Source organism: Moschus berezovskii, chromosome 22, assembly GCF_049115385.1.
Source record: "Moschus berezovskii isolate FMDL1 chromosome 22, NW_MosBer_1.0, whole genome shotgun sequence".
Taxonomy (NCBI): Eukaryota; Metazoa; Chordata; class Mammalia; order Artiodactyla; family Moschidae; genus Moschus; species Moschus berezovskii.
In genome coordinates, this window is record NC_142481.1 from 45136829 (window position 1) to 45158234 (window position 21406).

Genomic DNA, 21406 nt, shown 5'->3' on the forward strand with positions numbered 1-21406 from the left:
AAGTTCCATAGTAGTGAAATTTCAGGCCACTGGGAACCAAAGAGAAGGTCTTAAACATTTTGAAAGGGGGGAAAAAGGTTACAACCAGCTTTTCTCACAACAGTGAGAGCGATGAAGGAATGCTTTCAAATTCTGAGGGAAAAATGTTTTCCAACTCAGAATTCTATACCCAGCCAGCCAATCAGTTGAGCATAAATGAAGAACAAAGACATTTTCAGTTGTTTACTGTCTGTGTATCCTTTTCCAGGAAGCTACTAGTTGGTGGTGGTTTAGTCGCCAAGTCGTATCCGACTCTTGCGACCCCCGTGGACTGTAGCCCGCCAGGCTCCTCTGTGAATGGGATTCTCCAGGCAAGAATACTGGAGGGGGTTGCCATTTCCTTCTCCAGGGGATCTTTCCCACCCAGGAATCGAACCCAGGTCTCCTGCCTTACAGGCAGATGATTTCCTGACTGAGCTATGAGGGAAGCCCAAACTACTGGGTGATGTGTGCTAATGAAAGGAGTTTATCAAAAGGAGGGGAGCACAGGATACAGAGAATAGGAGGTGCAACACAGGGAACATGAAGGGAATGTCCAGGTGGGACGTGGGACAGACCAGGGTGATGTGCACAGGCCCAGCTGGACAGAAGCTCCAGGGGAGATGCCTCTGATGCACCTTAGCATTTGGAGAGACTTGGAAAATTGGCAGAGTTTATGGTGAATTATGAAACTCCAATAGTTTGGCCACCTGATGTGAAGAGCTGACTCATTTGAAAAGACCCTAATGCTGGGAAAGACTGAGGGCAGGAGGAGAAGGAGATGACAGAGGATGAGATGGTTGGATGGCATCACCAACTCAATGGACATGAGTTTGGGTGGACTCAGGGAGTTGGTGATGGACAGGGAGGCCTGGCATGCTGCAGCTCATGGGGTCGCAAAGAGTCAGACACGACCGAGCTACTGAACTGAACTGATGGTGAATTAACATGGAGAAACAAACACACACAAAACACCAGGAAAAACGAACAAAAATTGTACAAAGAAAAAGAGTTATACATCTCAGTGGATGAGAACAGCATCCACACAGTAATGATAGTGTAACCGCTGTACACTTGCTAAGCAAAATTCAGTGTAACTGTTGGGAGGCTGGGGCACAGAAATTCAGGGTTGGTGGGAAGTCAATACATAATTTCAAGTACGAAAAAATCAAGAAGAGTATTAGAGGTGTATTATTTAGAGACATGGATGCAAACACTCTACTGCCCCAAAATGTGGGGAGGTAGAAAGCAGAGCGAATGGAGACAAACTTTTAGAACTCTTGGTTTCAAACTATGAACAAAACTGCTGCCCTGGCATGATCCACCTGTGTCTCACCTTGGCAGGGCCCAGCCCAACCTGTCAGGAACACCTTGTGTCAGCCTGGCTGCCTTACACACCGTCTCCACAGGCTGTTCTGTGCTACCTTTCCCCCATCACTTGGATCTTCCTGTAGGGATGCCTTGCCTACTTACGTGAAAGCACTGTTTTCTTGAATTGGATTTTAAAAACAAGATGCATGATGTAACCACCTTTCAACTATTTTGAGTGCTTGCATGAAACCACATTCCTCAAGATACTTGCTAAGTGATTTAAGTACAAAAATGATTTGCAATCCAAATTGAGCAATAACTCTTTTGAGTATTGATTGATACACCACTTGATTAGGCCACCTGATACTTTTAACCCTCTCCTTACTTTTCACATTAATGTTGGCATTAAACATTGACATTTTTGGTCACATTGCACTTGAAATATGTGGGTTATTTTCAAATATCTTTTGATATTGATTTTTAACGTAATTCCACAATGATAAGAGAACAGATTATATGACTTCAATATCTTTAGACCATGAAATTTTTGCACCTTTTATGTCCCTGGATATGTTCCAGTGCCTCCTGGTTTATAGTCTATGGGAACTTGAACAGAATTTGTATCCTGCTGTTGTGTGAAAATTGTATAAATTTTAATTATGTTGAATTGGTTCATAGTGCTTTTCAGGCCTACTATATCCTACTTTTCTATTCATTCTATTAAATTTTGAGTAGTTATTGAAACTCCATCTAAGTCTTAATTTACCTAAATAACTGTAATAGACAGTGGAACTATATATAACTTTGCTCTGTAGTTTCAAAGTCTCCTTAAATGTTTTATCATACTTTCATAATTTAAAAAAAGTTGACATTTTTATTTCTGATAGGTTTCTCTTCAATATTTTAATCCTGTTTTCAAATCTGAATTAGTTACTTGCTTTCTAAACACGCATGTAACATAAATTTATGCTATTTCCCAAACAGATGATTTCACATATTAGCTTGGGTTGTTGATAAAAAAAAAAAAGTCAATCTAAGAAATGGTAAATTTTATTGGGGTCAAACTGAGGATTATAGTTCTCCAGAGAGCTCTGAGAACTGCTGAGGAAGTAAGGTGGGGAGACCAGCACAGATGTGATTCTGGCAAAGTGGGTACCTGCAACTAAGCACCCACCTCAGTAGAAGGTTGCTGCTGGCCATGAGGAACAAACGTCTTCGTTACTGGTCTTCTAAGTATAGGAAGATGCAAGATCATAACATAGATATGGTACGATATGCATAACAAGATGCAAGTGTCATAACATTTTCACCTGAAAATGTCTGACATCCAGTCTGTTTTCTCAGAGCACAAGGTGCCTCATGGCGATCTTCACCCTGAATCCCTTTCAGGATGTACCAGGGATCAGCAGCTGCAGTGGCTGATGACTGGATGCTGAGCCACACTCTTCATTTTACAACCCCTTACCTTTTGGTCTTAATTTTGACCCATGTTTTGGGAGGCATTTTGTGACCAATTTGTCTCAAGGCACCAAGAATGCTTGGTCCCCGATCAGGCAAGGATTTCGTTGATAAGCCACTCAATTTGCTATTACTGGACAAGGCCCTGTTAACAGTAGCCAGAAACCTCTGGGCCGCCTGTCTTAACTAGTCTGTTATGGTCCAGGAAGTGGTTCCCTCTTGTTGCTTCTTCCCACATATGGAGTTACACTATTGTAATGATTATCTATTTGACCAGTTGTTTCAAGTTGCCTAAATCATCGGCTATAGTGAAGAACCAGGGAAGCCTGGCGTGCTGCAGTCCATGGGGTCACAAGGAGTCAGACACGACTTAGCAACTGAACAACAATAACAATCATTAATTTTACCTGCAGTTCAGTCACACGTTTGGTAATGGAAGAAACAGTAATCCTGTAAAATAGGCAAAATACAAGTAACATAGCTAGTAATATTAATCAGGTCCTAGGTTTTTAAGAACCTCCATTAGGTACAGCCCAGTATCTCTCCAGGTCATCTGACCAGTGCGTTTTGCACCAATTGGCATCTTTAAGGAAAATAATATATTGGCATCGTACGTAAAGTCTACCAAAGAGGTCTGCATGTACAAATTATCATGACCCCTTACAGCACTGGGAAAGGAATATTATCTTTTAAGGAGTTACATGGCTGGCACCAGAAAGAGAAAAAAATTGATCTTCATGGTTCAGTAGGTATTTCTGCTCTTGGGGGTATCTGGTTACTGCATAATGGAGATGTACATAGAGGGGAGGGAGGCGGCCCAAACAGGCAGAGTAAACTTTTGTCTTTCAATTTTTGTCTTGCCATAAAATGTGGATTTTTTATCTCATTGGTATTAAGTCATTTTCTTAGACAAGAAGTATAAAGCATTTTTTTTCATAAAAATTGGTCCCAACTTAAAAGTCGAAGTTGTTGTATTCCTAAGCTAACCTGCTAAATATAGACCATCTCATCAGACTTTACTGCTAATGAAGAGCGACTATAGCAGAAATCCTACCATCTAGCGCTTTAGAAAATCATAGCTCCTAAAGATTACAGAGATCACCATCTGAAGTTTCCCACAGCTACTGTTCATCCTTTTTCCAACAAATTTTTCCAGTAGATTTTTCCAATAAAACCCAAGGCAGTTCTCTGCTTTCTCCTGACCCAAATAGCTGGATTCTTTTCCTCTCCAGAGTTCCCTTTCTTGGCTCACTGTATGATTCATTCTACTTTAAGACAACTTATTTTTAGAGAGAATTTTATGGTTGTTGCTGCTAGTTATTGAGGGGTCTTAAAAGATTAAGTTAGGGGGCAGGTGGGTAGAAAATGATCAACTATTTTTTCATCAGTTTTGCCAAAGGCATTTTTTTTTTTTAATGTGGAAATACAGAAAAAAGTAGCAGGGTGTAGTTTCAGACAACCATGTTGCATTTATAACATTTGGTGGTGATTTGGTGGTTTAGTCAGTAGGTCGTGTCCAACTCTTGCGACCCCATGGACTATAGCCTGCCAGGCTTGTGTGTCCATGGGATTCTCCAGGCAAGAATACTGGAGTGGGTTGCCATTTCTTTCTCCAGCGATCTTCCCAACCCAGGGATCAAACCCAGGACTCCTGCATTGCAGCCAGATTCTTTACCAACTGAGCTACAAGGGAAGCCCCCACATTTATAACATTTAAATCCTAACAAAAGTATCAAAAAGCAACTCATGAAAATTCACCTAAAATATAAACCGGGGGACTTTTTTATTTTTTCCTCAGTAAAAGTTCAGGAGGAAAGTGCCATCAAACAGCAGTATTTTATAAAACCCCGATCCAAGTTGAGCTGAAAAGTGCTGGACATTTCATAAGCGCTTATTAGCTTAAGAGCCTTGGGGCATCTGACATGTGAATTTACCAAAGCTACTTGCAAGCAAATGTCAGCACATAAAAAAGTAGATCTGGACGTGCACTGACATGGAAGGACTGCTAAAGCTCTCTCTCTGTGGCAGTGGACTACTGCAGAATGATACCACTTATGTAAGATGGGGAAAAGACCCCTCTGAAATTATATTTGTGCAGATATATTTATGTATTTTTAAATGTACTTTTTAAAAACTGGGAGTTCAGTTCAGTTCAGTCGCTCAGTCGTGTCCGACTCTTTGCAACCCCATGAAATCACAGCACGCCAGGCCTCCCTGTCCATCACCAATTCCCGGAGTTCACTCAAACTCATGTCCATCGAGTCGGTGATGCCATCCAGCCATCTCATTCTTTGTCGTCCCCGTCTCCTCCCGTCCCCAATCCCTCCCAGCATCAGACTCTTTTCCAGTGAGTCAACTCTTCACATGAGGTGGCCAAAGTATTGGAGCTTCAGCTTCAGCATCAGTCCTTCCAATGAACACGTCCCCAAATATTAAAGTAGCTGGCTCTAATACTGAGGGATTAAGAGGGTGAAGGGAAAATAATTCCTTTTATGTAGATATTTACATATTACATTTCTTCACAATGTAACATACATGCATATATTAGTTGAGGAATGGAAGTAAATTCACTGTCTGGGTATATGGACAAAGTTGTCCTGTACGTTCAGTTTATTTTCCAGTTTACTTTGAGAGGTTTCTGGGATGCTATTTAACAGGATTATACTTTATTTTTTTTTTAAAGAACATTTCCAGTAAAAATGTTAAGAGGTGAACAGAAGAAATGAGGCTGGAGTGGGCAGTCTGGTTTTACCAGCCAGTTGCCTACAGACTGCTGAGCGACTCTTCACCCGAAACGAAGCTTGTAATTATCCCGAAGCAAACAATCCAGGATTTCCCCCACCACCACTCAGTCGGGTTCCAGGCAAGGAAGTCCTTGCCATAGGACTGCCAGTTCTGCTCCCTGGGTGAGCAGGGATTCTGAACACATGCTTTGGTTGCACTTGATTATTAACCCTGCTTCCTTCTGTTCTTCGGAGAACCTAACATTTTCATTACTCTATTGTCTGTGTAATCTGCTCCACTGAACATGGTGACTCAATTTCTTAGTACAGCAAGCACAACCCTTTATATTAAAGCAAAGGATAAAACTGTGCCGGTACTTGCCAATATCCAAATTCGAAGGAGTCTGTTCCCATAGTCTTACAATGGCTATGGGGAGGCCAAAAGGATATCTTTGGCTACAGTATGTGTGCTCATTCATGTCTGACTCTGCAACCCTTTGTGCTATAGCCCGCCAGGCTCCTCTGTCCATGGGATTTTTCAGGCAAGAATACTGGAGTGGGCTGCCGTTTCCTCCTCCAGGGGATCTTCCCAACCCAGGGACTGAAACTACATCTCCTGCATTGCAGGTGGATTCTTTACCTGCTGAGCCATCGGGGAAGCTAGGACATGGGCAGGAGGGGGAAAAAAAGCATCTTCAAGCTTCTTCCACTCCTCTGCCAGCATTTAAAAAAATGAAAACCCACAGACACGCTAGCTGTACAGATGCAAGAAAACCTCTTACCAGTGCAAACTGGGCTGTCCTTAGAATTACAAGGTAATTTTCTAAAGTAACTATTCAAGTCTTACATAAAGGCTCATACCAGAGGTTTTGAAGATAAATCAAAGCACAAAGCCTTTATTGAATTGCAGATTGTGAATAATAAACCCAATGGTAAGCACTGGGGGTAGATGTGTGTAGAAATGCAATTTATAAAATTTTTAAGGCAAACAATTCACATCTTTGAAGAAATCGTCGTTAGCTTAAAAAAGAAAAAAGCTTCCAGATGTGCAATTCACTCATAGCATTGGTAACTGGTGCCCAGTGATATGACCTCAGGAAATGTCGAGATTTCATAAATCATTTGTATCAAATCTCATTTTCTGGGAAATTCCTTAGTGCCTCTGCAGCGGTAACTAGACAAGATTGGAAAGCTGTCAAGATGATTCAAACCTCCAGCACCTCACAGGAGTCCGCATTTCTTAACACAGAAGGCAATGCTAATCAAAGAAGGAAATAAATAAAAGGTTATTAAAAACAAACATAGGTTCATCAAACTGCTTACATGTTTCTATGTATATTCCACTAAAAAATGTTTATCTCATAGTCCTTCACATTTCATACCCAGAAACTACACTAGCTGCCACCTAACTTCTCATCTTTAACACCATGTGATAAGATGGAGCTTTTTAGCCCTGAGTAGAGTATAGTATAGACTTTGATATTTGTAACAAGTCTTTGAAATGTTTCAGAATTACAGGACTTTCAAAAGAGTTTTTATGTTTTTTTTAAAGTGACTTTGGAAATTTCAACATGTAAAAACCAGAGAGAGGCGATCTTAAATTTTAATAGAGATTATGTTTAGGGACAAAGAAACATACAACATAAGCTGCAACCAAATATAAAAGTAGTATGAAATGATTTAGGAAAAAGCTATGAATTGCACAGAACCCAAGTGGAAAGGTGAAGATAAACTGAAACTCAAAGAATGTGGCTGATAACCACAAATCTCATTCTCTTTAAAAGGTATGGTGGACTAACCCATAAGCGACAAGGACTGAATTTCACCTAGTTACTGGCTTTAGAGTGTGCTTCTCCTGGGCCTCTTTCTTCTCCCCTCCCACCCACCCCAGCAGTGAGGTAAGGTCCAGCTTGTTTCATAATCTCTTGTTACCAAAGCATCTTTAAGAGAAAACAACACTCCTAACAAATTCTCCCAGACTGCTTCCGTGGTAATCAGGACACGGAGAAGTTGCTGCAATGAAAAGAAGCCAAGACTGTGTGGAACCAAAAGGACTTAAATTAAAATGCAAAACATAGGATGATGTGCAAACACCAATCCACAAGTTCGCTGAAATACACAAAATAAGAGAACACCTGATTTCCCTGTGAGCATCTGTTCTTACTGACATGGCTAACGTCTCTCTCAGAAAATCCAGGAAACACCTCACATTTTTTAGTCATCAAAGAGGATGCCCTATCTCTGTCGCTCTGGTTCAACTGCTTTCTAAAGTGTTACCTCCTTCAGGCGAGCAGACTGTGGACTGGGCTAAACTTAAAACTTAGTAAGGCACACACTCAAGTAGAAAACGTAAAGCCAAATACTCAGGGGGGAAAAAAAACACAACAAAAACCCAAACTGACACAAGTAAAACAAACATTAGCAGATTAGCAATTTATTAGGCAAAAATTCTCCTTATGTAAATATTTCCCTCTGGATAGCCAACAGATGAGCAGTCTTTCCAAGGAACTGCGCACATGGGTCTCTGCTCTCACTTCAGTACTACCTCACTGTCTGCACATTTCACCAGATGAACTACGTCACTGATGACAACCAGGATAAACCGTAACTACGAAATGTAACTTGCCTGCTCACATGTAAGTCATTTATTGAATACGCTGCTCACGAAATACCATACGAGAATGTGGCTTTCCACTAACTCAAACAGTTAATGAGAATAAAGAACTGATAGATAAGCATACACTCTTCTGATCATTCATTTTGACATTTAAATATTTATCACAGCAAAACTGGGGATAACTTTTTTTTATACTTTACCATTTAATGTTTGAAAAGTTAACTGACAAGCAACTAATTTCCTATCAACAATCTAGAGTTAGTGACTGAAAACTTAAAAAATCAACAGCATGTGGTAACTGAAGGAACTGACTGGTTTCAAACTTCAGATCAGTATTAAAATTGGGAAGGTAGGTCAAGAACAATAAAAATATCAGCAAAACTTATCAATAACACCCCATGATGGTGATTCCTAGGGATTTCTATAGAGCAACCTAAGAAATTACATCCTCGTCACTAGAGAGGTCTTTGTGATGAATACATGTCCAGCAATACAGTCCTGTGGCTCAGAGCCATCATACTCTCTTGTGGCTCAACTACAGCTCAGAGTCCCCAAACACGAGTCCACAGGTTAAGGGAAATACAGTGTACACATACCATGGGAAGGGAATGAAAAGAAAACACATGGAGATATGAGACTCCAGCATGAAAAAAAAGACTATTAAAATGCTCTCCCTACCACACATGGCTCTGTTAAGGCTTTATGCAGGAATATGTGGAGCCAAAGCAGATAACCTAAATATTAATGAGAGGTTCAAAATCCAAGTAAAACACTCAAAACGGAACGAAAATATAATATGGTCAACTGTTAAAGACTGGAAGGCAACTCCATGTAAAACCAGTAGATCCCACAGGTCAAAGCTAGATTTGCAAACCACGTGCAGCATCTCCAAACAAATCAAAAACTGGGCACCTGCAAGGACACCTAAACACTGGAAGAAAAAAATGCATTTACCTTTATCATCAAAGCATAACCACTCAGACTTTGCGCTGACGGACACCTCTTTGACATATCAGCGCCTCTAAAAACCAGTATTGAAAAGCTTATTGTGACTTTTTAAGGAGTTTCCACATCAGCCAGGTACACATACGTGACCGCCAGAGAAATGTCACCACAGTAAGGCAGAATTTGTAAGGTCCCTTTCTACAAGTACTAGCACAGGAAGGTTATGACCCATGGATATGGATGGACTGTAATATCTAAATGGCACGTTTCCGACATATTCACAAAATCTTTAGAGAAAGTATTTAAACTCAAAAAATAAAAAAAGACAGGAGTCAAATACAGAGATGAAATGTACAAAACAAATGAGCAGGCAAACTAAAAGTTCTTGAAAGTATTTTACTTCAGGTTGAAAAATGAACAGCTTCCACACTGTTCATTGCAAGATACACAGTATTCACGAATACAATGCTGGTCATTTGAGGAAATGTACACACCTCAATTTCTCCTTCATGCTTTTCTTTTAGAAAGATACTGTTTACCAAAAAGAAACATCAGCAGTACAGGAAAAACTATTTTCCCAATAAATTTACGAAAACCTAAGATTCCCAATGGAATCAAGATTATCTTCCCGCTACCACCACCTTAATATAATCACATGCTTATTGAAACACTAATATCTGCACCCTAAGAGTACATTTACTTTCAACAATGAAGGTGATTCTTGGAAAAAAAAAAAAAACAACAACAAAACAAAACTTCAGTGTGGTAAATGTAACACGGATCTCTGAAAGTATTAAGTGTCTGAAATAGGCAGCTAATACTGGATTTAATATTATTTTATAAATAATTGTTCCCTTAGCAGTAAACATAAGTCTACACATTCACAATAATCCTAGAAAATAAATACTGTGATTATGCACAATATGTTATGACAAACTAGTTCCAAAAAAACAAAAGCTCAACATCTTGATAAAAATTCTGATCAGAATAAAATGTGACTCTAAAATTTCAAACATCGTCAAAATAACATCACATTTAAAATCTCCCACGCTTTACACAAGTATTATGAATTTCCAGTTTTGGAACACATTTTTCCGTTGTGAATTAAAGTACGAACATATTGAAAACTGTTAATTTCAGTGATGACATCAGTTTTGGTCTTATTTTAGCATTATTTTCTTTATAAAAAGTTGCACTAAGTGTCCATTAGCGGTCTGATTGGTCTTCAGTATTTCATAAATGTATATAAAAGAAATTCCTAAAAGCCAATAATAGTACTTTATATGTGTGTGTGTATATATATATATATATAAAAGAATCTCATCTCAGAAATGGCTGTAATTAACAGAGCCACAGACACTGATGCTAAACATAAGAGCGTTCACCTTGAAAGAAAGCATTTTCAGAAATGCCACTTACATTCTATTAAATATTTCCAACTGAGTTTCAAACTCAACACGTGATGAATAACAGAATGATACATCTCATTTGCACTCAAAACTGACCACAACCAAAATTTACAGTATGATTGAAACAAGCCAATGTTTAAAAAAGTTTTAATTAAAGATAACAATTCCATGAAAGGAGAGGATAAAGAATGGGATGACAAGAAGTATTTGGTCTTAATAAGGCAATACAAAATAGATCCATTATCAAAGACCATTTAATTTTTAAAGATCAACAATACCAAAAGCATAAAGTGGAGTATAAGAAAATAGTTTTTTATAAGTATGATTTAATTAAAGCTGTTTACAGTTATTCTCTCCCACAGTAGTTAAGCATGAATTTAGAAAAGAATAAGAGATGAGAAAACCAAGCACACGCAGCACACAGGGTTAGAGGAGCCAGCATGCAAAGTCTGTGGAACGCGAGGTTTCACTGCAACAGGAATGGGACCAGATGCGGGTGGCCTTTTTTTTTTTTTTTTCCTATTAGGAAGAAAAAAAAAAAAAGACTGCAAAGGAAACAAACACAAAGTCATGTAACTGCCCACTGCCCAAGACGACAGCACTATAGAAAACAGTTGCAAGTTAATTCTTAGAGATGACTAGAGAGTTTTCAGTGTTACACAAAAGTACATAGTACATTTTTTTTTCTTTTTTTACAAAATAAAATAAACGTCATTTGCCACCATAACCTTTTTCTTTAGAGAGGAAAATTTTTGCAGCAGGTCACGAGGGTTCTATTAAGTCATTTCAATGCCGAGGAAACGAATTGAGTAACAGAACTAATCACTTCCCTATAGATGGATGTTAAGATGACAATTCAGATTATTTTTCAAACTAATCCTGAGAAAAATCTGTTTACAATTTAAACAGTAATGTTATGTAAAAAGTATTAACAAATCCACTATTACAAATATCAATTTCCTATATGGTCATCTATATATACACACAATAAAATGGGAAATATATGCAAAAATATTAAAAAAAAAAAACAAACATGCACAGATCACTTTCCCCTTTGAAATTTGGACTTCCTATATGATACCTGTGTTTTCCTTCCCCACCCCATCCTCTGAAATTTTCTTGTTTCTATCACCCTACCCACACTGAATACTATTCCCTATAACTGCATAAAGCCAATGAGAAATAGATTTATTTTACATTCAAGCTTTAAATCTTAAAATGACCCTGTTATAGCATATGACTTATCAAATGAGCAGCCTTTTTTTTTCCCCCTTTTTTGCTTGCTTTTTGTTTTTGCAGTTGTCAGTCTTCATGATCCATTCCGTGGCGAGCTGGGAAAAAACGCAGTTGCTAAATCAACGTCTGAACAGGGTAAGGCTCCCAAATGTCTCCCAGGAGTCCCTATCCAACTGTCCTGCACGTGAGATCACGGCAAACAGAAGACAGTCCGTCGCGCGACGCCGACTATCTACAAAGGTCTGAGAGGGGGGCGTCCCTCTTGTGTTTCCTCTTTTTGCCATGGTAATACTGATTATTTGATTTCCCTTGATGTTGTTTGTTTGTCATCAAGGAACCATGGCTTGTTTGGGTTGTACCTTGGAAGCCTTTGCTGGAAGAACGAAAGAGCCTTGCTGATCCATGCTGTGGAGAAGGAAAGCGGTCAGAAAGACATCAGTATTGCGATTTAACACAGCGCTTATAAGACCTGCCTTGGGAGCTTTCATAACTAGGAACACACTGACTTATCTAACAGGCAGAAAACCATGCTAAGGGGTTAACTCTTTGGGGCTCAAAAACTTTTACATCATTTTTTAACGGAAATATCAAAAAACGTAAGACCACTTCTTAACAGAGTACATGGAATTTAAGTTTTTCTTAAGGAACCTATCAATCAATACATCACATAATAGATGGCATTACTGGAAGAAGCTGTTAAGATACGCAGCTGTGCTGGCAGGTCAGGGGTCTCCACGGCTAGCCACTCTTCCTGCTATCACGTGTTGCTTCAGGGGCCATTTCTAAATGAGTCTGCGTTTGCTGCGCATGGTGCACATGTGTACAGCTGCACGGGTAAAAGTGGATTCTGTGAGTTAAGTCAGACACGAGGTGACTGACTTAATGGTCACTCTCTGCTGTCAAGGGGCCTTCCCCAGGGTCCCTGATGTACTGGAGAGGGTGTGGTGGCCTTAGGCTGGAGTCCAGTACGAAATGGCTTCTTCCCCTCATTTTCATTCATTACTCACGATGAATAAAATTTTAGGCACCTAAAAAGCTTACAACAGAGGGTCATGTGGCCTTTTTAAGTCAAAGCTAAAGCTAATCAGCTGACCATGGCTGACTGCATCTGATCATTTCAACACAATCAACTAGGTATTGCATTTTAAAGTATAAAAGGATATGTTTTTCCCAGACTGTGCAACATTGCAGGGAGGTCACACCAAAATTTCGTTTGAGTTTACTTTGAGTACAACTGAAACTTTTTATAACGTGAAGCAAATTTTTTTATGCTGTATATCTGTACTAGGGCGGTTGGCTAGACCAGACATCTTATAAAGAAGGACCAGTCACTAGATTTCCACAAAGGTTTATGTTACATGGGATAATCGGGACACCCTGCTACTAGAAGCATTGTCATGCTCTGGAACCTCTTAGAATAAAACACATTTGTTTTCTTCAAAGCCATAATGTGTGTGTATACACGTGTGCATGTATATGCACATACAACACTCCGAACATTCCACACTCAGCACTGACAATTAAAAACACAAACTGCACGCACCTGGGACTTGTTGGTGCTGCTGGGCGTGTTAGTGGTCTGGGTGCTCTGCATCTTGCCGCCTGTCTGAGACGACTCCAAGGACGTGTCCTGCAACCCTACCCGGTTCCCAGTGGATGGACGGCAGAGCAGCTGTTTCGGGGTTTTGCATGGTGTCGCGTCGGAATCCTAACACAAGTCACATGAGTTATAAAGTGACACAGCAATGATTTAGACGTTCAACATTAAGAAAGAAAAACAACTTCAGCTCAGCACTCTCTGGACTAAGTCTGAACATTTGTGAGTTAAAGGAGGCACACTGAGGAATTTATAAAATTAACTGCTTAAGTTCTCCTCCAAAGGTTTAAAGTGGCTTATTTTATCAGAGAGTTTCTGTTCACTGTTAAATCCATTGACCACGCCTGACCCTGTTAATCGGCCTTGAAGGAGCTCCCAGAGGTCCAAGTTTATCTGTATTCTTATTTACAGAAAAGGAACCATGGTATAGTGGAGCGAGCATGGTGAAGAGTGAGGGCCTACATCCAGTGCCTGGTTCAATGTCTTCAACCAAATACAAAACACTCACTTTACAAGATTCACTCTCTGAGAGCTATGACAACTCAGCGCTCAGTCCCACCTGTCCGTGGGCTGCCTGGGCCATGACTGTTCCTCTCCCCTTAGGTCTACCCTCGGCCCTCGCACTCTGCCCGGCATCTCAGAGACACACTCTCAGTCCCTAAAGCTCCCTCTCATGGCGGCTCTGCTTCCGCCCCTGTGTCTGTGACATCCAGCTCAGCACTCTATCCTCCACAGCTCTGCTCTAGGAACCGGAGCAGCACACAGGCAGATTCCGCATGTGAGGATTTATGACTCCATGATGATAAATGGTCGCCAACAACAAAAAACTGTTTTTTTCACATTGAGATGATTTGTCATATATACTTATAAAAGTCAGTAAGTCCATTGAAGACTTCAATTTTAAACAAACTCAAAAGTAACTCTGATGAGGATAAGTAATGTAGGTATAACTGATACTAAGAAATTCTATGAGGATAAGAGAGAAAGCAGATTAGGGATTTCCAGGGCATGGGGGGAAAGAAGATATTAGGGGCTACTAAAAGGTTACTTTTGGGGTGATGGAAATGTCCTGGAATTAGTGGTGAGAGCTATACAATATTATAAATATTCCAAAAAAAAACCCACTTAAATTGTACATTTATAAATGGTGATTGAGGGAATATATATATATCCCACTTTTATAAAATTTTGAAAGACAAAGCTAATTGATGGTATTAGAAAAATCATAACAGTGGTTACCTCTGACGGTAAGATTGGGAATTGACTAGAAAACATCTGGGGAGATGTTAATAGTCAACATCTTGTTAGGATTTTGGGTTATACATGTGTATGCATTTGTTAAATGTATAATTAAGATTTCCTTATATGTTAATTTTATATCAAAAGAAAAAACTGCAAACATTGAACTATGGGTAACGACAAGCACAAGAGAGTACTTTGCAGGAAGTATCCTAACATCTGCAATACTTTGAAATGTGTGAAAGAGTAAGATGAATTGGTAAATGAATGGATAGCTCTGTGTAAGCCAGTAAAATGTTAATGACAGAGTCTAGTGGTAGTGTATACAGATGTTCACTAAAATTCTTTCCCTTTCTGTTGTATGCTTGAAAATCTTAACACAATGTTGAGGAAAAGTACAATCATTAAAGTTATTAAAATTTCCGAGGAACAAATAAGAAAATGAGTTCGCCATGGCTCTCTAGATAGAATTCTCCCAGCAACAGAACCCCTCCGGGGCTAGGTGTAGAAATGCATGTCTCCATACTTACAACATCACTAGAGCTGGACTGCGTGGCTGAAGAGGAAGACACCGGGCCTGATGAAGAGTTTGAAGAGTGCTTACTAACAGGTTCCGAAGGCTTACTTCTACAGTTTCCAAGGGCTTCATTTTCTTCAGATAGATTATTATTACATTTATCTAACTGCTGAGTATCTACTATCAAGGTAACACCATTTCCTGAAAGAGTAGCAAAAGATTGGAAAACGTTTCTTCCCATTAAGCACACACAACACAGAAAAGCCTCTAATAGTCCGTCAATCGATCGATGAAAAACTCTTACCATTGCACGAAGGCTCGGGCCTATTCTGCAAGCCCCACTGCTTTGATATCCAATCTCTATATGTGGCAACTTCATCTGTTACTCTAATTATTCTACCTAATATGCTGCAAGTGTTAAAAAAAAAAAGAGAAAAGAATGAAGGTACATTAATTTGAAGACAAGCCACAGACAATCTTGACCCAATGGGCTGATGTTAGCGAAACTTTTACCTCTCTGTCTCGTTGTTGGGATAGTACTTTGCTATTGGTGATACAGCATGACTCAGGACAACATAGGCATAATCAAAGGCCTGTTTCACCTGCATGGCCCCATACGAACTCCTTCCAACATCATTACCTTCAAAAGAAATATATACATAACATTAAAATTTACTGCGGCTTAATATGAACTAAAAGTTCACGAGTCCTCTTCTGGGAGAGCAAGGGCAATCGCTGTCCTCAGAATATGAGCCGCTAGTCAGCCCCACAGCTCCCCAGGCTCTAAATGTGTAGATCATGCATAAATATGTCATTATGGCATATAAATTGCCTAAATGTCTTCTGGCCCAACAGGGGCTAGCCCTTACACAGTCATGAAAATAAAAGAACCAACTGTCTATTTTCTCCTAAGAGTGAAACAAAACTAAATTAGAAATACCTAATTTTTGCTTGTTAGCTTTATAAACATCTCCTGCACTAAATAATGAGCTCCTAAAAATCAAGGACCATCTTACTGAAAAAATCCTTTCTGTCCTTTACGTAGAGTTGGCTTTCAAAGAACATTTACTCAGTGAATAAACTATTACTGTTTATAAGATGGTTCATACAGCCAGAAAAGGGCTCCGAGGAAACTATTCTATCTTTTAACTTCTTTTCCTTACTTATTTTCGAAGTCAATATGTGCATGCGTGCTAAGTCACTTCGGTTGTGTCTGACTCTTTTCGACTCTGTGGACTATAACCCTTTAGGCTCCTCTGTCCACAGGATTTTCCAGGCAAGAATACTAGAGTAGGTTGTCATGCCCTCTTCCACGGGATCTTACTGACCCAGGAATCGAACCTGGGTCTCTTAAATTGGCAGGTGGGTTCTTTACCACTAGCGCCACCCTGGAAGCCTATATATATATATATATGTTCAAAGTCAACACATTAAAGCAAATGACTAAAAGCATTTCTACTGACGTCCAATAATGCAGGATCTAAATATTTTACAATTATACAAGGAAAAAATATTGTCTAGAAAAATTAGAATACAAGCAAGCAACATAGAGCTTCATGAAAGCAGAGGAGGAATTAATTTTCCGCTCACTTTCAAGCCAATATAAAGCTGGAAAAAGCACACTATGCAAAATTAAAAAAGGAAGAAGGGTCTAAAAGGAAAATAAACTGTCTCTTGGTACCCTCTCTCTCATGAACTCTGAGACATATAGTGTGTCTCAGAATCCTCACTTACAGCCCTGGCTGACAACTGGTTACAATCAGGAGCAGTGAGGACTCAAGAGAGAAAGAACTTAAAATGGCCATCCAACTGGAGATGCAAAAACCCACCCAAACAACTAAAACCTGTTCTTTGCTTTTAAGAGTCAAATGAATTTTACTCCCAACTCCACTCATTTGCAAGCATACAACATGTTTTTCTGGTGTGTGTGTTGTTTATGTTCATGAGTTTGCTTATAAAATATTTTCAGGAAAAAAGAATGACTATAATTACAAGTTAATCCTTAATTTTTCATCTGAAGAGAGTTTAAAGTACAATATGATGACTAAGCCTTTTTTGACTGAGCTGGGTGGCTTGCATGATCTTTGTTCCCCAACCAGCAATTGAACCCAGGCCCTCAGCAGTGAAAGCTCGAAGTCCTCACCACTGGACCACCATGGAATTCCCAATGCCCTTTTCTTGAATGTTCATAAATTTACCTAAATTCAATACCTGGTTGTAAAGGATCTTCAATATAAAGCATGGATGGCCTGTAGCCATCTAGCATATTTTTCTGTACTTCATCTTTGGCCACATAGGAACCACCATCCTTTATCCGGATGCCAGTCTTTAAATAATTGAAGTGTCGTCCATATAATTCAAAAAATTCTATTAAGAGAACACCATAGTTTGTATTGGGGATGCAAGCATCTTCCCTGGGATGTAACTAAAATGAGAAGAAAAAAAAAATTACATTGGATTCTCTCTGAATTCAAGGTGAGGATAGTAAATGACATTCTAACTTCTATAAACAATATTATTATAATTTTGGTTTCACAGAGCAGCCAACAGATAATAGCGTTACAGCAGACTAATTGTAACAGTACTTCTGTTACAGACAACCGAAAGCGCCATGGGCGCGGGTGGAGCCCACGGGTGTGGGGATAATTTACGAGGGTGCATTTCACAGCTGCCCAGGATGTTGAGAGAGTTGGCTTGGCCCAACATCAAGGAAGTCATTCTGACTCACCAGCAGAGTCAGGCAGCTGGAAACACTGCTGTACCACACGAATACGCTCACTGACGATATTAAGACTTCCAACACATCTTACCCAGACAGCGAGTCTCAACAGTTGAGACTCAATTGTAAGTCTCCATTTAAAATAGTAATTGCTTAGAAAGACATTCTTATTTTTGGCATTTATGTTACTATGTATACCTAATGGAAACTGCACCATACTTTTTGTGTTAAAACTTGCAGTGAAAAGTCTCAAAAATATTAGAACACATGAGATTAAAAAAAAAAAATTCTTTCCTTGGGATTTTAATTTTTTTTTCCCCCTTGGGATTTTAAAATATTTAATTGCTAAATTATAAAAAAGGTACCCAGTTTAAAGGGTTTAAAGGGAAAAGTTGTCAGTAACCAAGGGAAATATTCTAATTAGAGCTTGATTAAAATTTGTTTCCAAAACGATTCCTAACTTATTTAACAAAAAATGTTTAATGTACACTAGTAGGGTATAATTTACTTACCTGAAGGAAACTTACTGCCATTAAAAAGAGACTATAAGAACCAATTCCACCCGTAAATACTTCATTAAGGTCCCTCTGTAATAAGAACTGTTTCAATACTAAAACCAAGTATGGCAATACAGGATATTTCTGGAAAAGAAAATTACATTTTCAATGAATTCCTACATCAGTAATAGCTGGAAGCATTAATAGCACACATGGTCTCTCAGTATAAACGGTCCTTACATGACAAATTTTGGTGGAGATATGCTATATACTTGCGCACTTTAAAAACAAACTATAAAAAAGTAAGGTCTAAGTAACTGAGAATCGTGTCCTCACATCTAAAACCCCAAACTCAGAGAGCACCCCAGCATGCACTACAGGACAGAACACTAGCAACACCTATTGCATGGCACTCATTTTACGATTGACTGAACAATTCTCAATTGTAAACAGATAACAGAAACGGTACGGGACGACGTCTCAACTCTCAAAGCAGTCAGTCGGTGGGATTTTAAAGAATCACTTCTGTCAGCAGCACTGCACAGGCAGACCAGGCCCTCCAGGTGATCCTGTAGAGCCCAGAGCAGACCCACCCTGCCTGCTGTCCTCGGCCAGGGCAGGTGAGCAGACAGCACCCCCTTCCGTGCCTCACGAGGAAGGGCGAGCACAGCCACGGTGGCAGAGAGGGACAGCCTGAGTCCTCTCACTCACTCCGCAAGCCGGGCCCTGGGGCAGAGGCACCGAGAACAAAGCAGGCAACACACAGGGAGAAGGGGGCCTTAAGGAAGCCACTGCCTGCCGCAGGGTTACGCACCATCGCCATTCTCTGCGTGACACTCACAGTGCACACACACTGCTTCCCTAAGAAAGAAAAGCGTCTGGACTTCTGCAAATCATGTCAGAGTAAGCGAGCGTGAGAAGCAACAAAAATATGGAGAAATAATCATTTTTAAACACTATGGTTGAACTCAAAAATAGATGTAGTCTCTTCAAAGAACAATTAGCCAAACTGCCAACAGAATTTTCTCTGCATATATCCTCTGACCCAGAAACTCCACTTCCAGGAGTCTTCCTACAAACAATTTATTAGTGTAAAGGAAGATGCAGACATGGAAGGATGTTCACCAAGCACTTTCTGTAAGAGCAGAAGACACTGGGAACAACAAGGCACGATCCATCCTGACAAGGGTGGTCAATGAGAAGACTGAAGGAACTCCTGACTGCTGACACAAAAATCCTCCAAAATAATAAGTTTTTAAAAAAGTATGACATCATATATGTGGTGTGCTATTTCCTTTGTGAAAGATCTCAAGAAGAGGATAAACAAAGAAAAGAAGTTGATGAAGGCAAATCCGATGTAGCTGATCTAAGCATACAAGGTAAAAGGGTGACTCACTGTTTCCTACCCTTTTATAATAGTAAGGTGTTTGTTTTTTTATCATGTATATTATTCTCAATTTTTAAAAAAGTTTCTTTTCTGGTAAAAGGAAAATTTACACACACCCAGTATCTCCAAAAGAATGGGACTACGGATAATGTTTCTTTTTCTGCACATTTATATGAGAATGTAATGTTTATCACATGAGAGTTACAATTTTTTCTTACATAAAAAGAAAAAGGTGAACTCAAAGAACTGCTGAAGAAGAAAATCAAATGGAGAGAAAAGACATTTTATTTAAGCCAAAGCAGTGCAGAGTTTTAGTTTAGGGAGAAAAAAGCCAGTGCATCCAGCTGAAGGTGGTGTTGATAAATTGTGCACTCTCTGGGAAGAAAACAGAACAAGCAGAAACAGACTTGAATCACTCCAAGATAAGGGAAGGACACCTGCAGGACCTACCATGCAGGTGACTCGGGGATTAAGACACAGAAAAGGCTCGCTAGACAGGGTCTTAATCTGAACTCCTGCAAGACTGAAAGCAGACAGGAATGAACTGTGTGGTATGACTCAGCCCAAATCTCCCTAAGAGGAAAGATCTAGTACAGAGAAGTTCTTCAAAGCCTTCCTCAACCCTTAATTCTTACCTGAGGCCACACTATAAATTACTGATTATGACAAGCAGATTCAAGGAAAGTAAAAACCACTGCACAGAAAAGAAGCATTTGTCAGCAATACACTTATAAAAATAGTTTAGCCAAGTATACCAAAACACCACCACAACAGAGTTTCAAAACATAACTCCATTTTCTAATAGTTTCATTGAACAAACACTATAAATTCTCTGACCTTGGTAAAATCTTTGATGAGGTCAGCTGCTCTCACGCCATTCTGTACATTAAAGCTGATATCAACTTTCACTTCAGTAAAAGAATCTGTTAATTTAATAATAGGTACCTAGAAAGAAAAGAAAGGTAAAATTTAAATACTTCAGACAAGTTAAATGAAAAATTGGAGGATGGAAGGTTATCAGAGCTGAGATCCTGACCTTCTCAGGAAGACTTTAAACTCAGGATTCTGAACACGCCATACCAGAGTCGACTTGGCTGTCTGCTGCTGCTGCTGCTGCTAAGTCGCTTCAGTTGTGTCCAACTCTGTGTGACCCCATAGACGGAAGCCCACCAGGCTCCCCCGTCCCTGGGATTCTCCAGGCAAGAACACTGGAGTGGGTTGCCATTTCCTTCTCTTGGCTGTCTAGATGTCTTATATTGCATATTTAGCATTTAAACTCATGCAATATATTTTGGAATTTCTACTGATTGAGAGTTTTGAAACAAAGTAACAAAAACTTTTCTTGACATTAATCTACTTTGGAGAACAGTTTCCAACACAAGAAGATCAAGAATTGTGAATGTCGGGCCACAGCACCAAAACTGTTTCCAGTAAGAAAACTGCTAGATTCTTAAGTCACATACACAATAAGTCACTGGCATTTTTGGTCAGTTTTGCAAATAGCCCAAAAAACAACCAGACAAGAGAACTTAAAATGTAATAATTATTCTCGAAAATGATGGAATGGTTTATATGAAGTATCAGGAATTCTTTTACAAAAAGAAAAAAAGCTCTTCTTCAACCATGCATTAGAAAACTCAGACCAGCAAACTTGATGTACAGAACTAGATTTCCAAATTAAGTTTTTAATAAAGAAACTACCCGTTTTGCTCTAATAAAACCTGACATGCAAA

The 21406-nt window shown here is 39.4% G+C and overlaps 1 protein-coding gene across 4 annotated transcripts in view; it reads right to left on the minus strand.

The window, feature by feature from the left end:
- Nucleotides 1-6377: 6377 nt before the first annotated feature.
- TENT4B (terminal nucleotidyltransferase 4B) overlaps nucleotides 6378-21406 on the minus strand; it is a 73932-nt gene continuing 58903 nt past the window's right edge. For 3 of the 4 annotated variants that reach the window (XM_088830267.1, XM_088830266.1, XM_055412812.2), the window contains 8 exons: nucleotides 20511-20618; nucleotides 18302-18430; nucleotides 17282-17495; nucleotides 15584-15710; nucleotides 15375-15478; nucleotides 15084-15271; nucleotides 13261-13425; nucleotides 9455-12122 (listed from right to left, as the gene is read on the minus strand). In XM_088830267.1, the coding sequence (XP_088686393.1) occupies nucleotides 11946-12122; nucleotides 13261-13425; nucleotides 15084-15271; nucleotides 15375-15478; nucleotides 15584-15710; nucleotides 17282-17495; nucleotides 18302-18430; nucleotides 20511-20618 (1212 nt within the window). In that variant the 3' untranslated portion in view covers nucleotides 9455-11945. Of the gene's footprint in view, nucleotides 6769-9454; nucleotides 12123-13260; nucleotides 13426-15083; nucleotides 15272-15374; nucleotides 15479-15583; nucleotides 15711-17281; nucleotides 17496-18301; nucleotides 18431-20510; nucleotides 20619-21406 lie in introns of those variants that run through there. The other variant, XM_088830265.1, reaches the window with a different exon arrangement.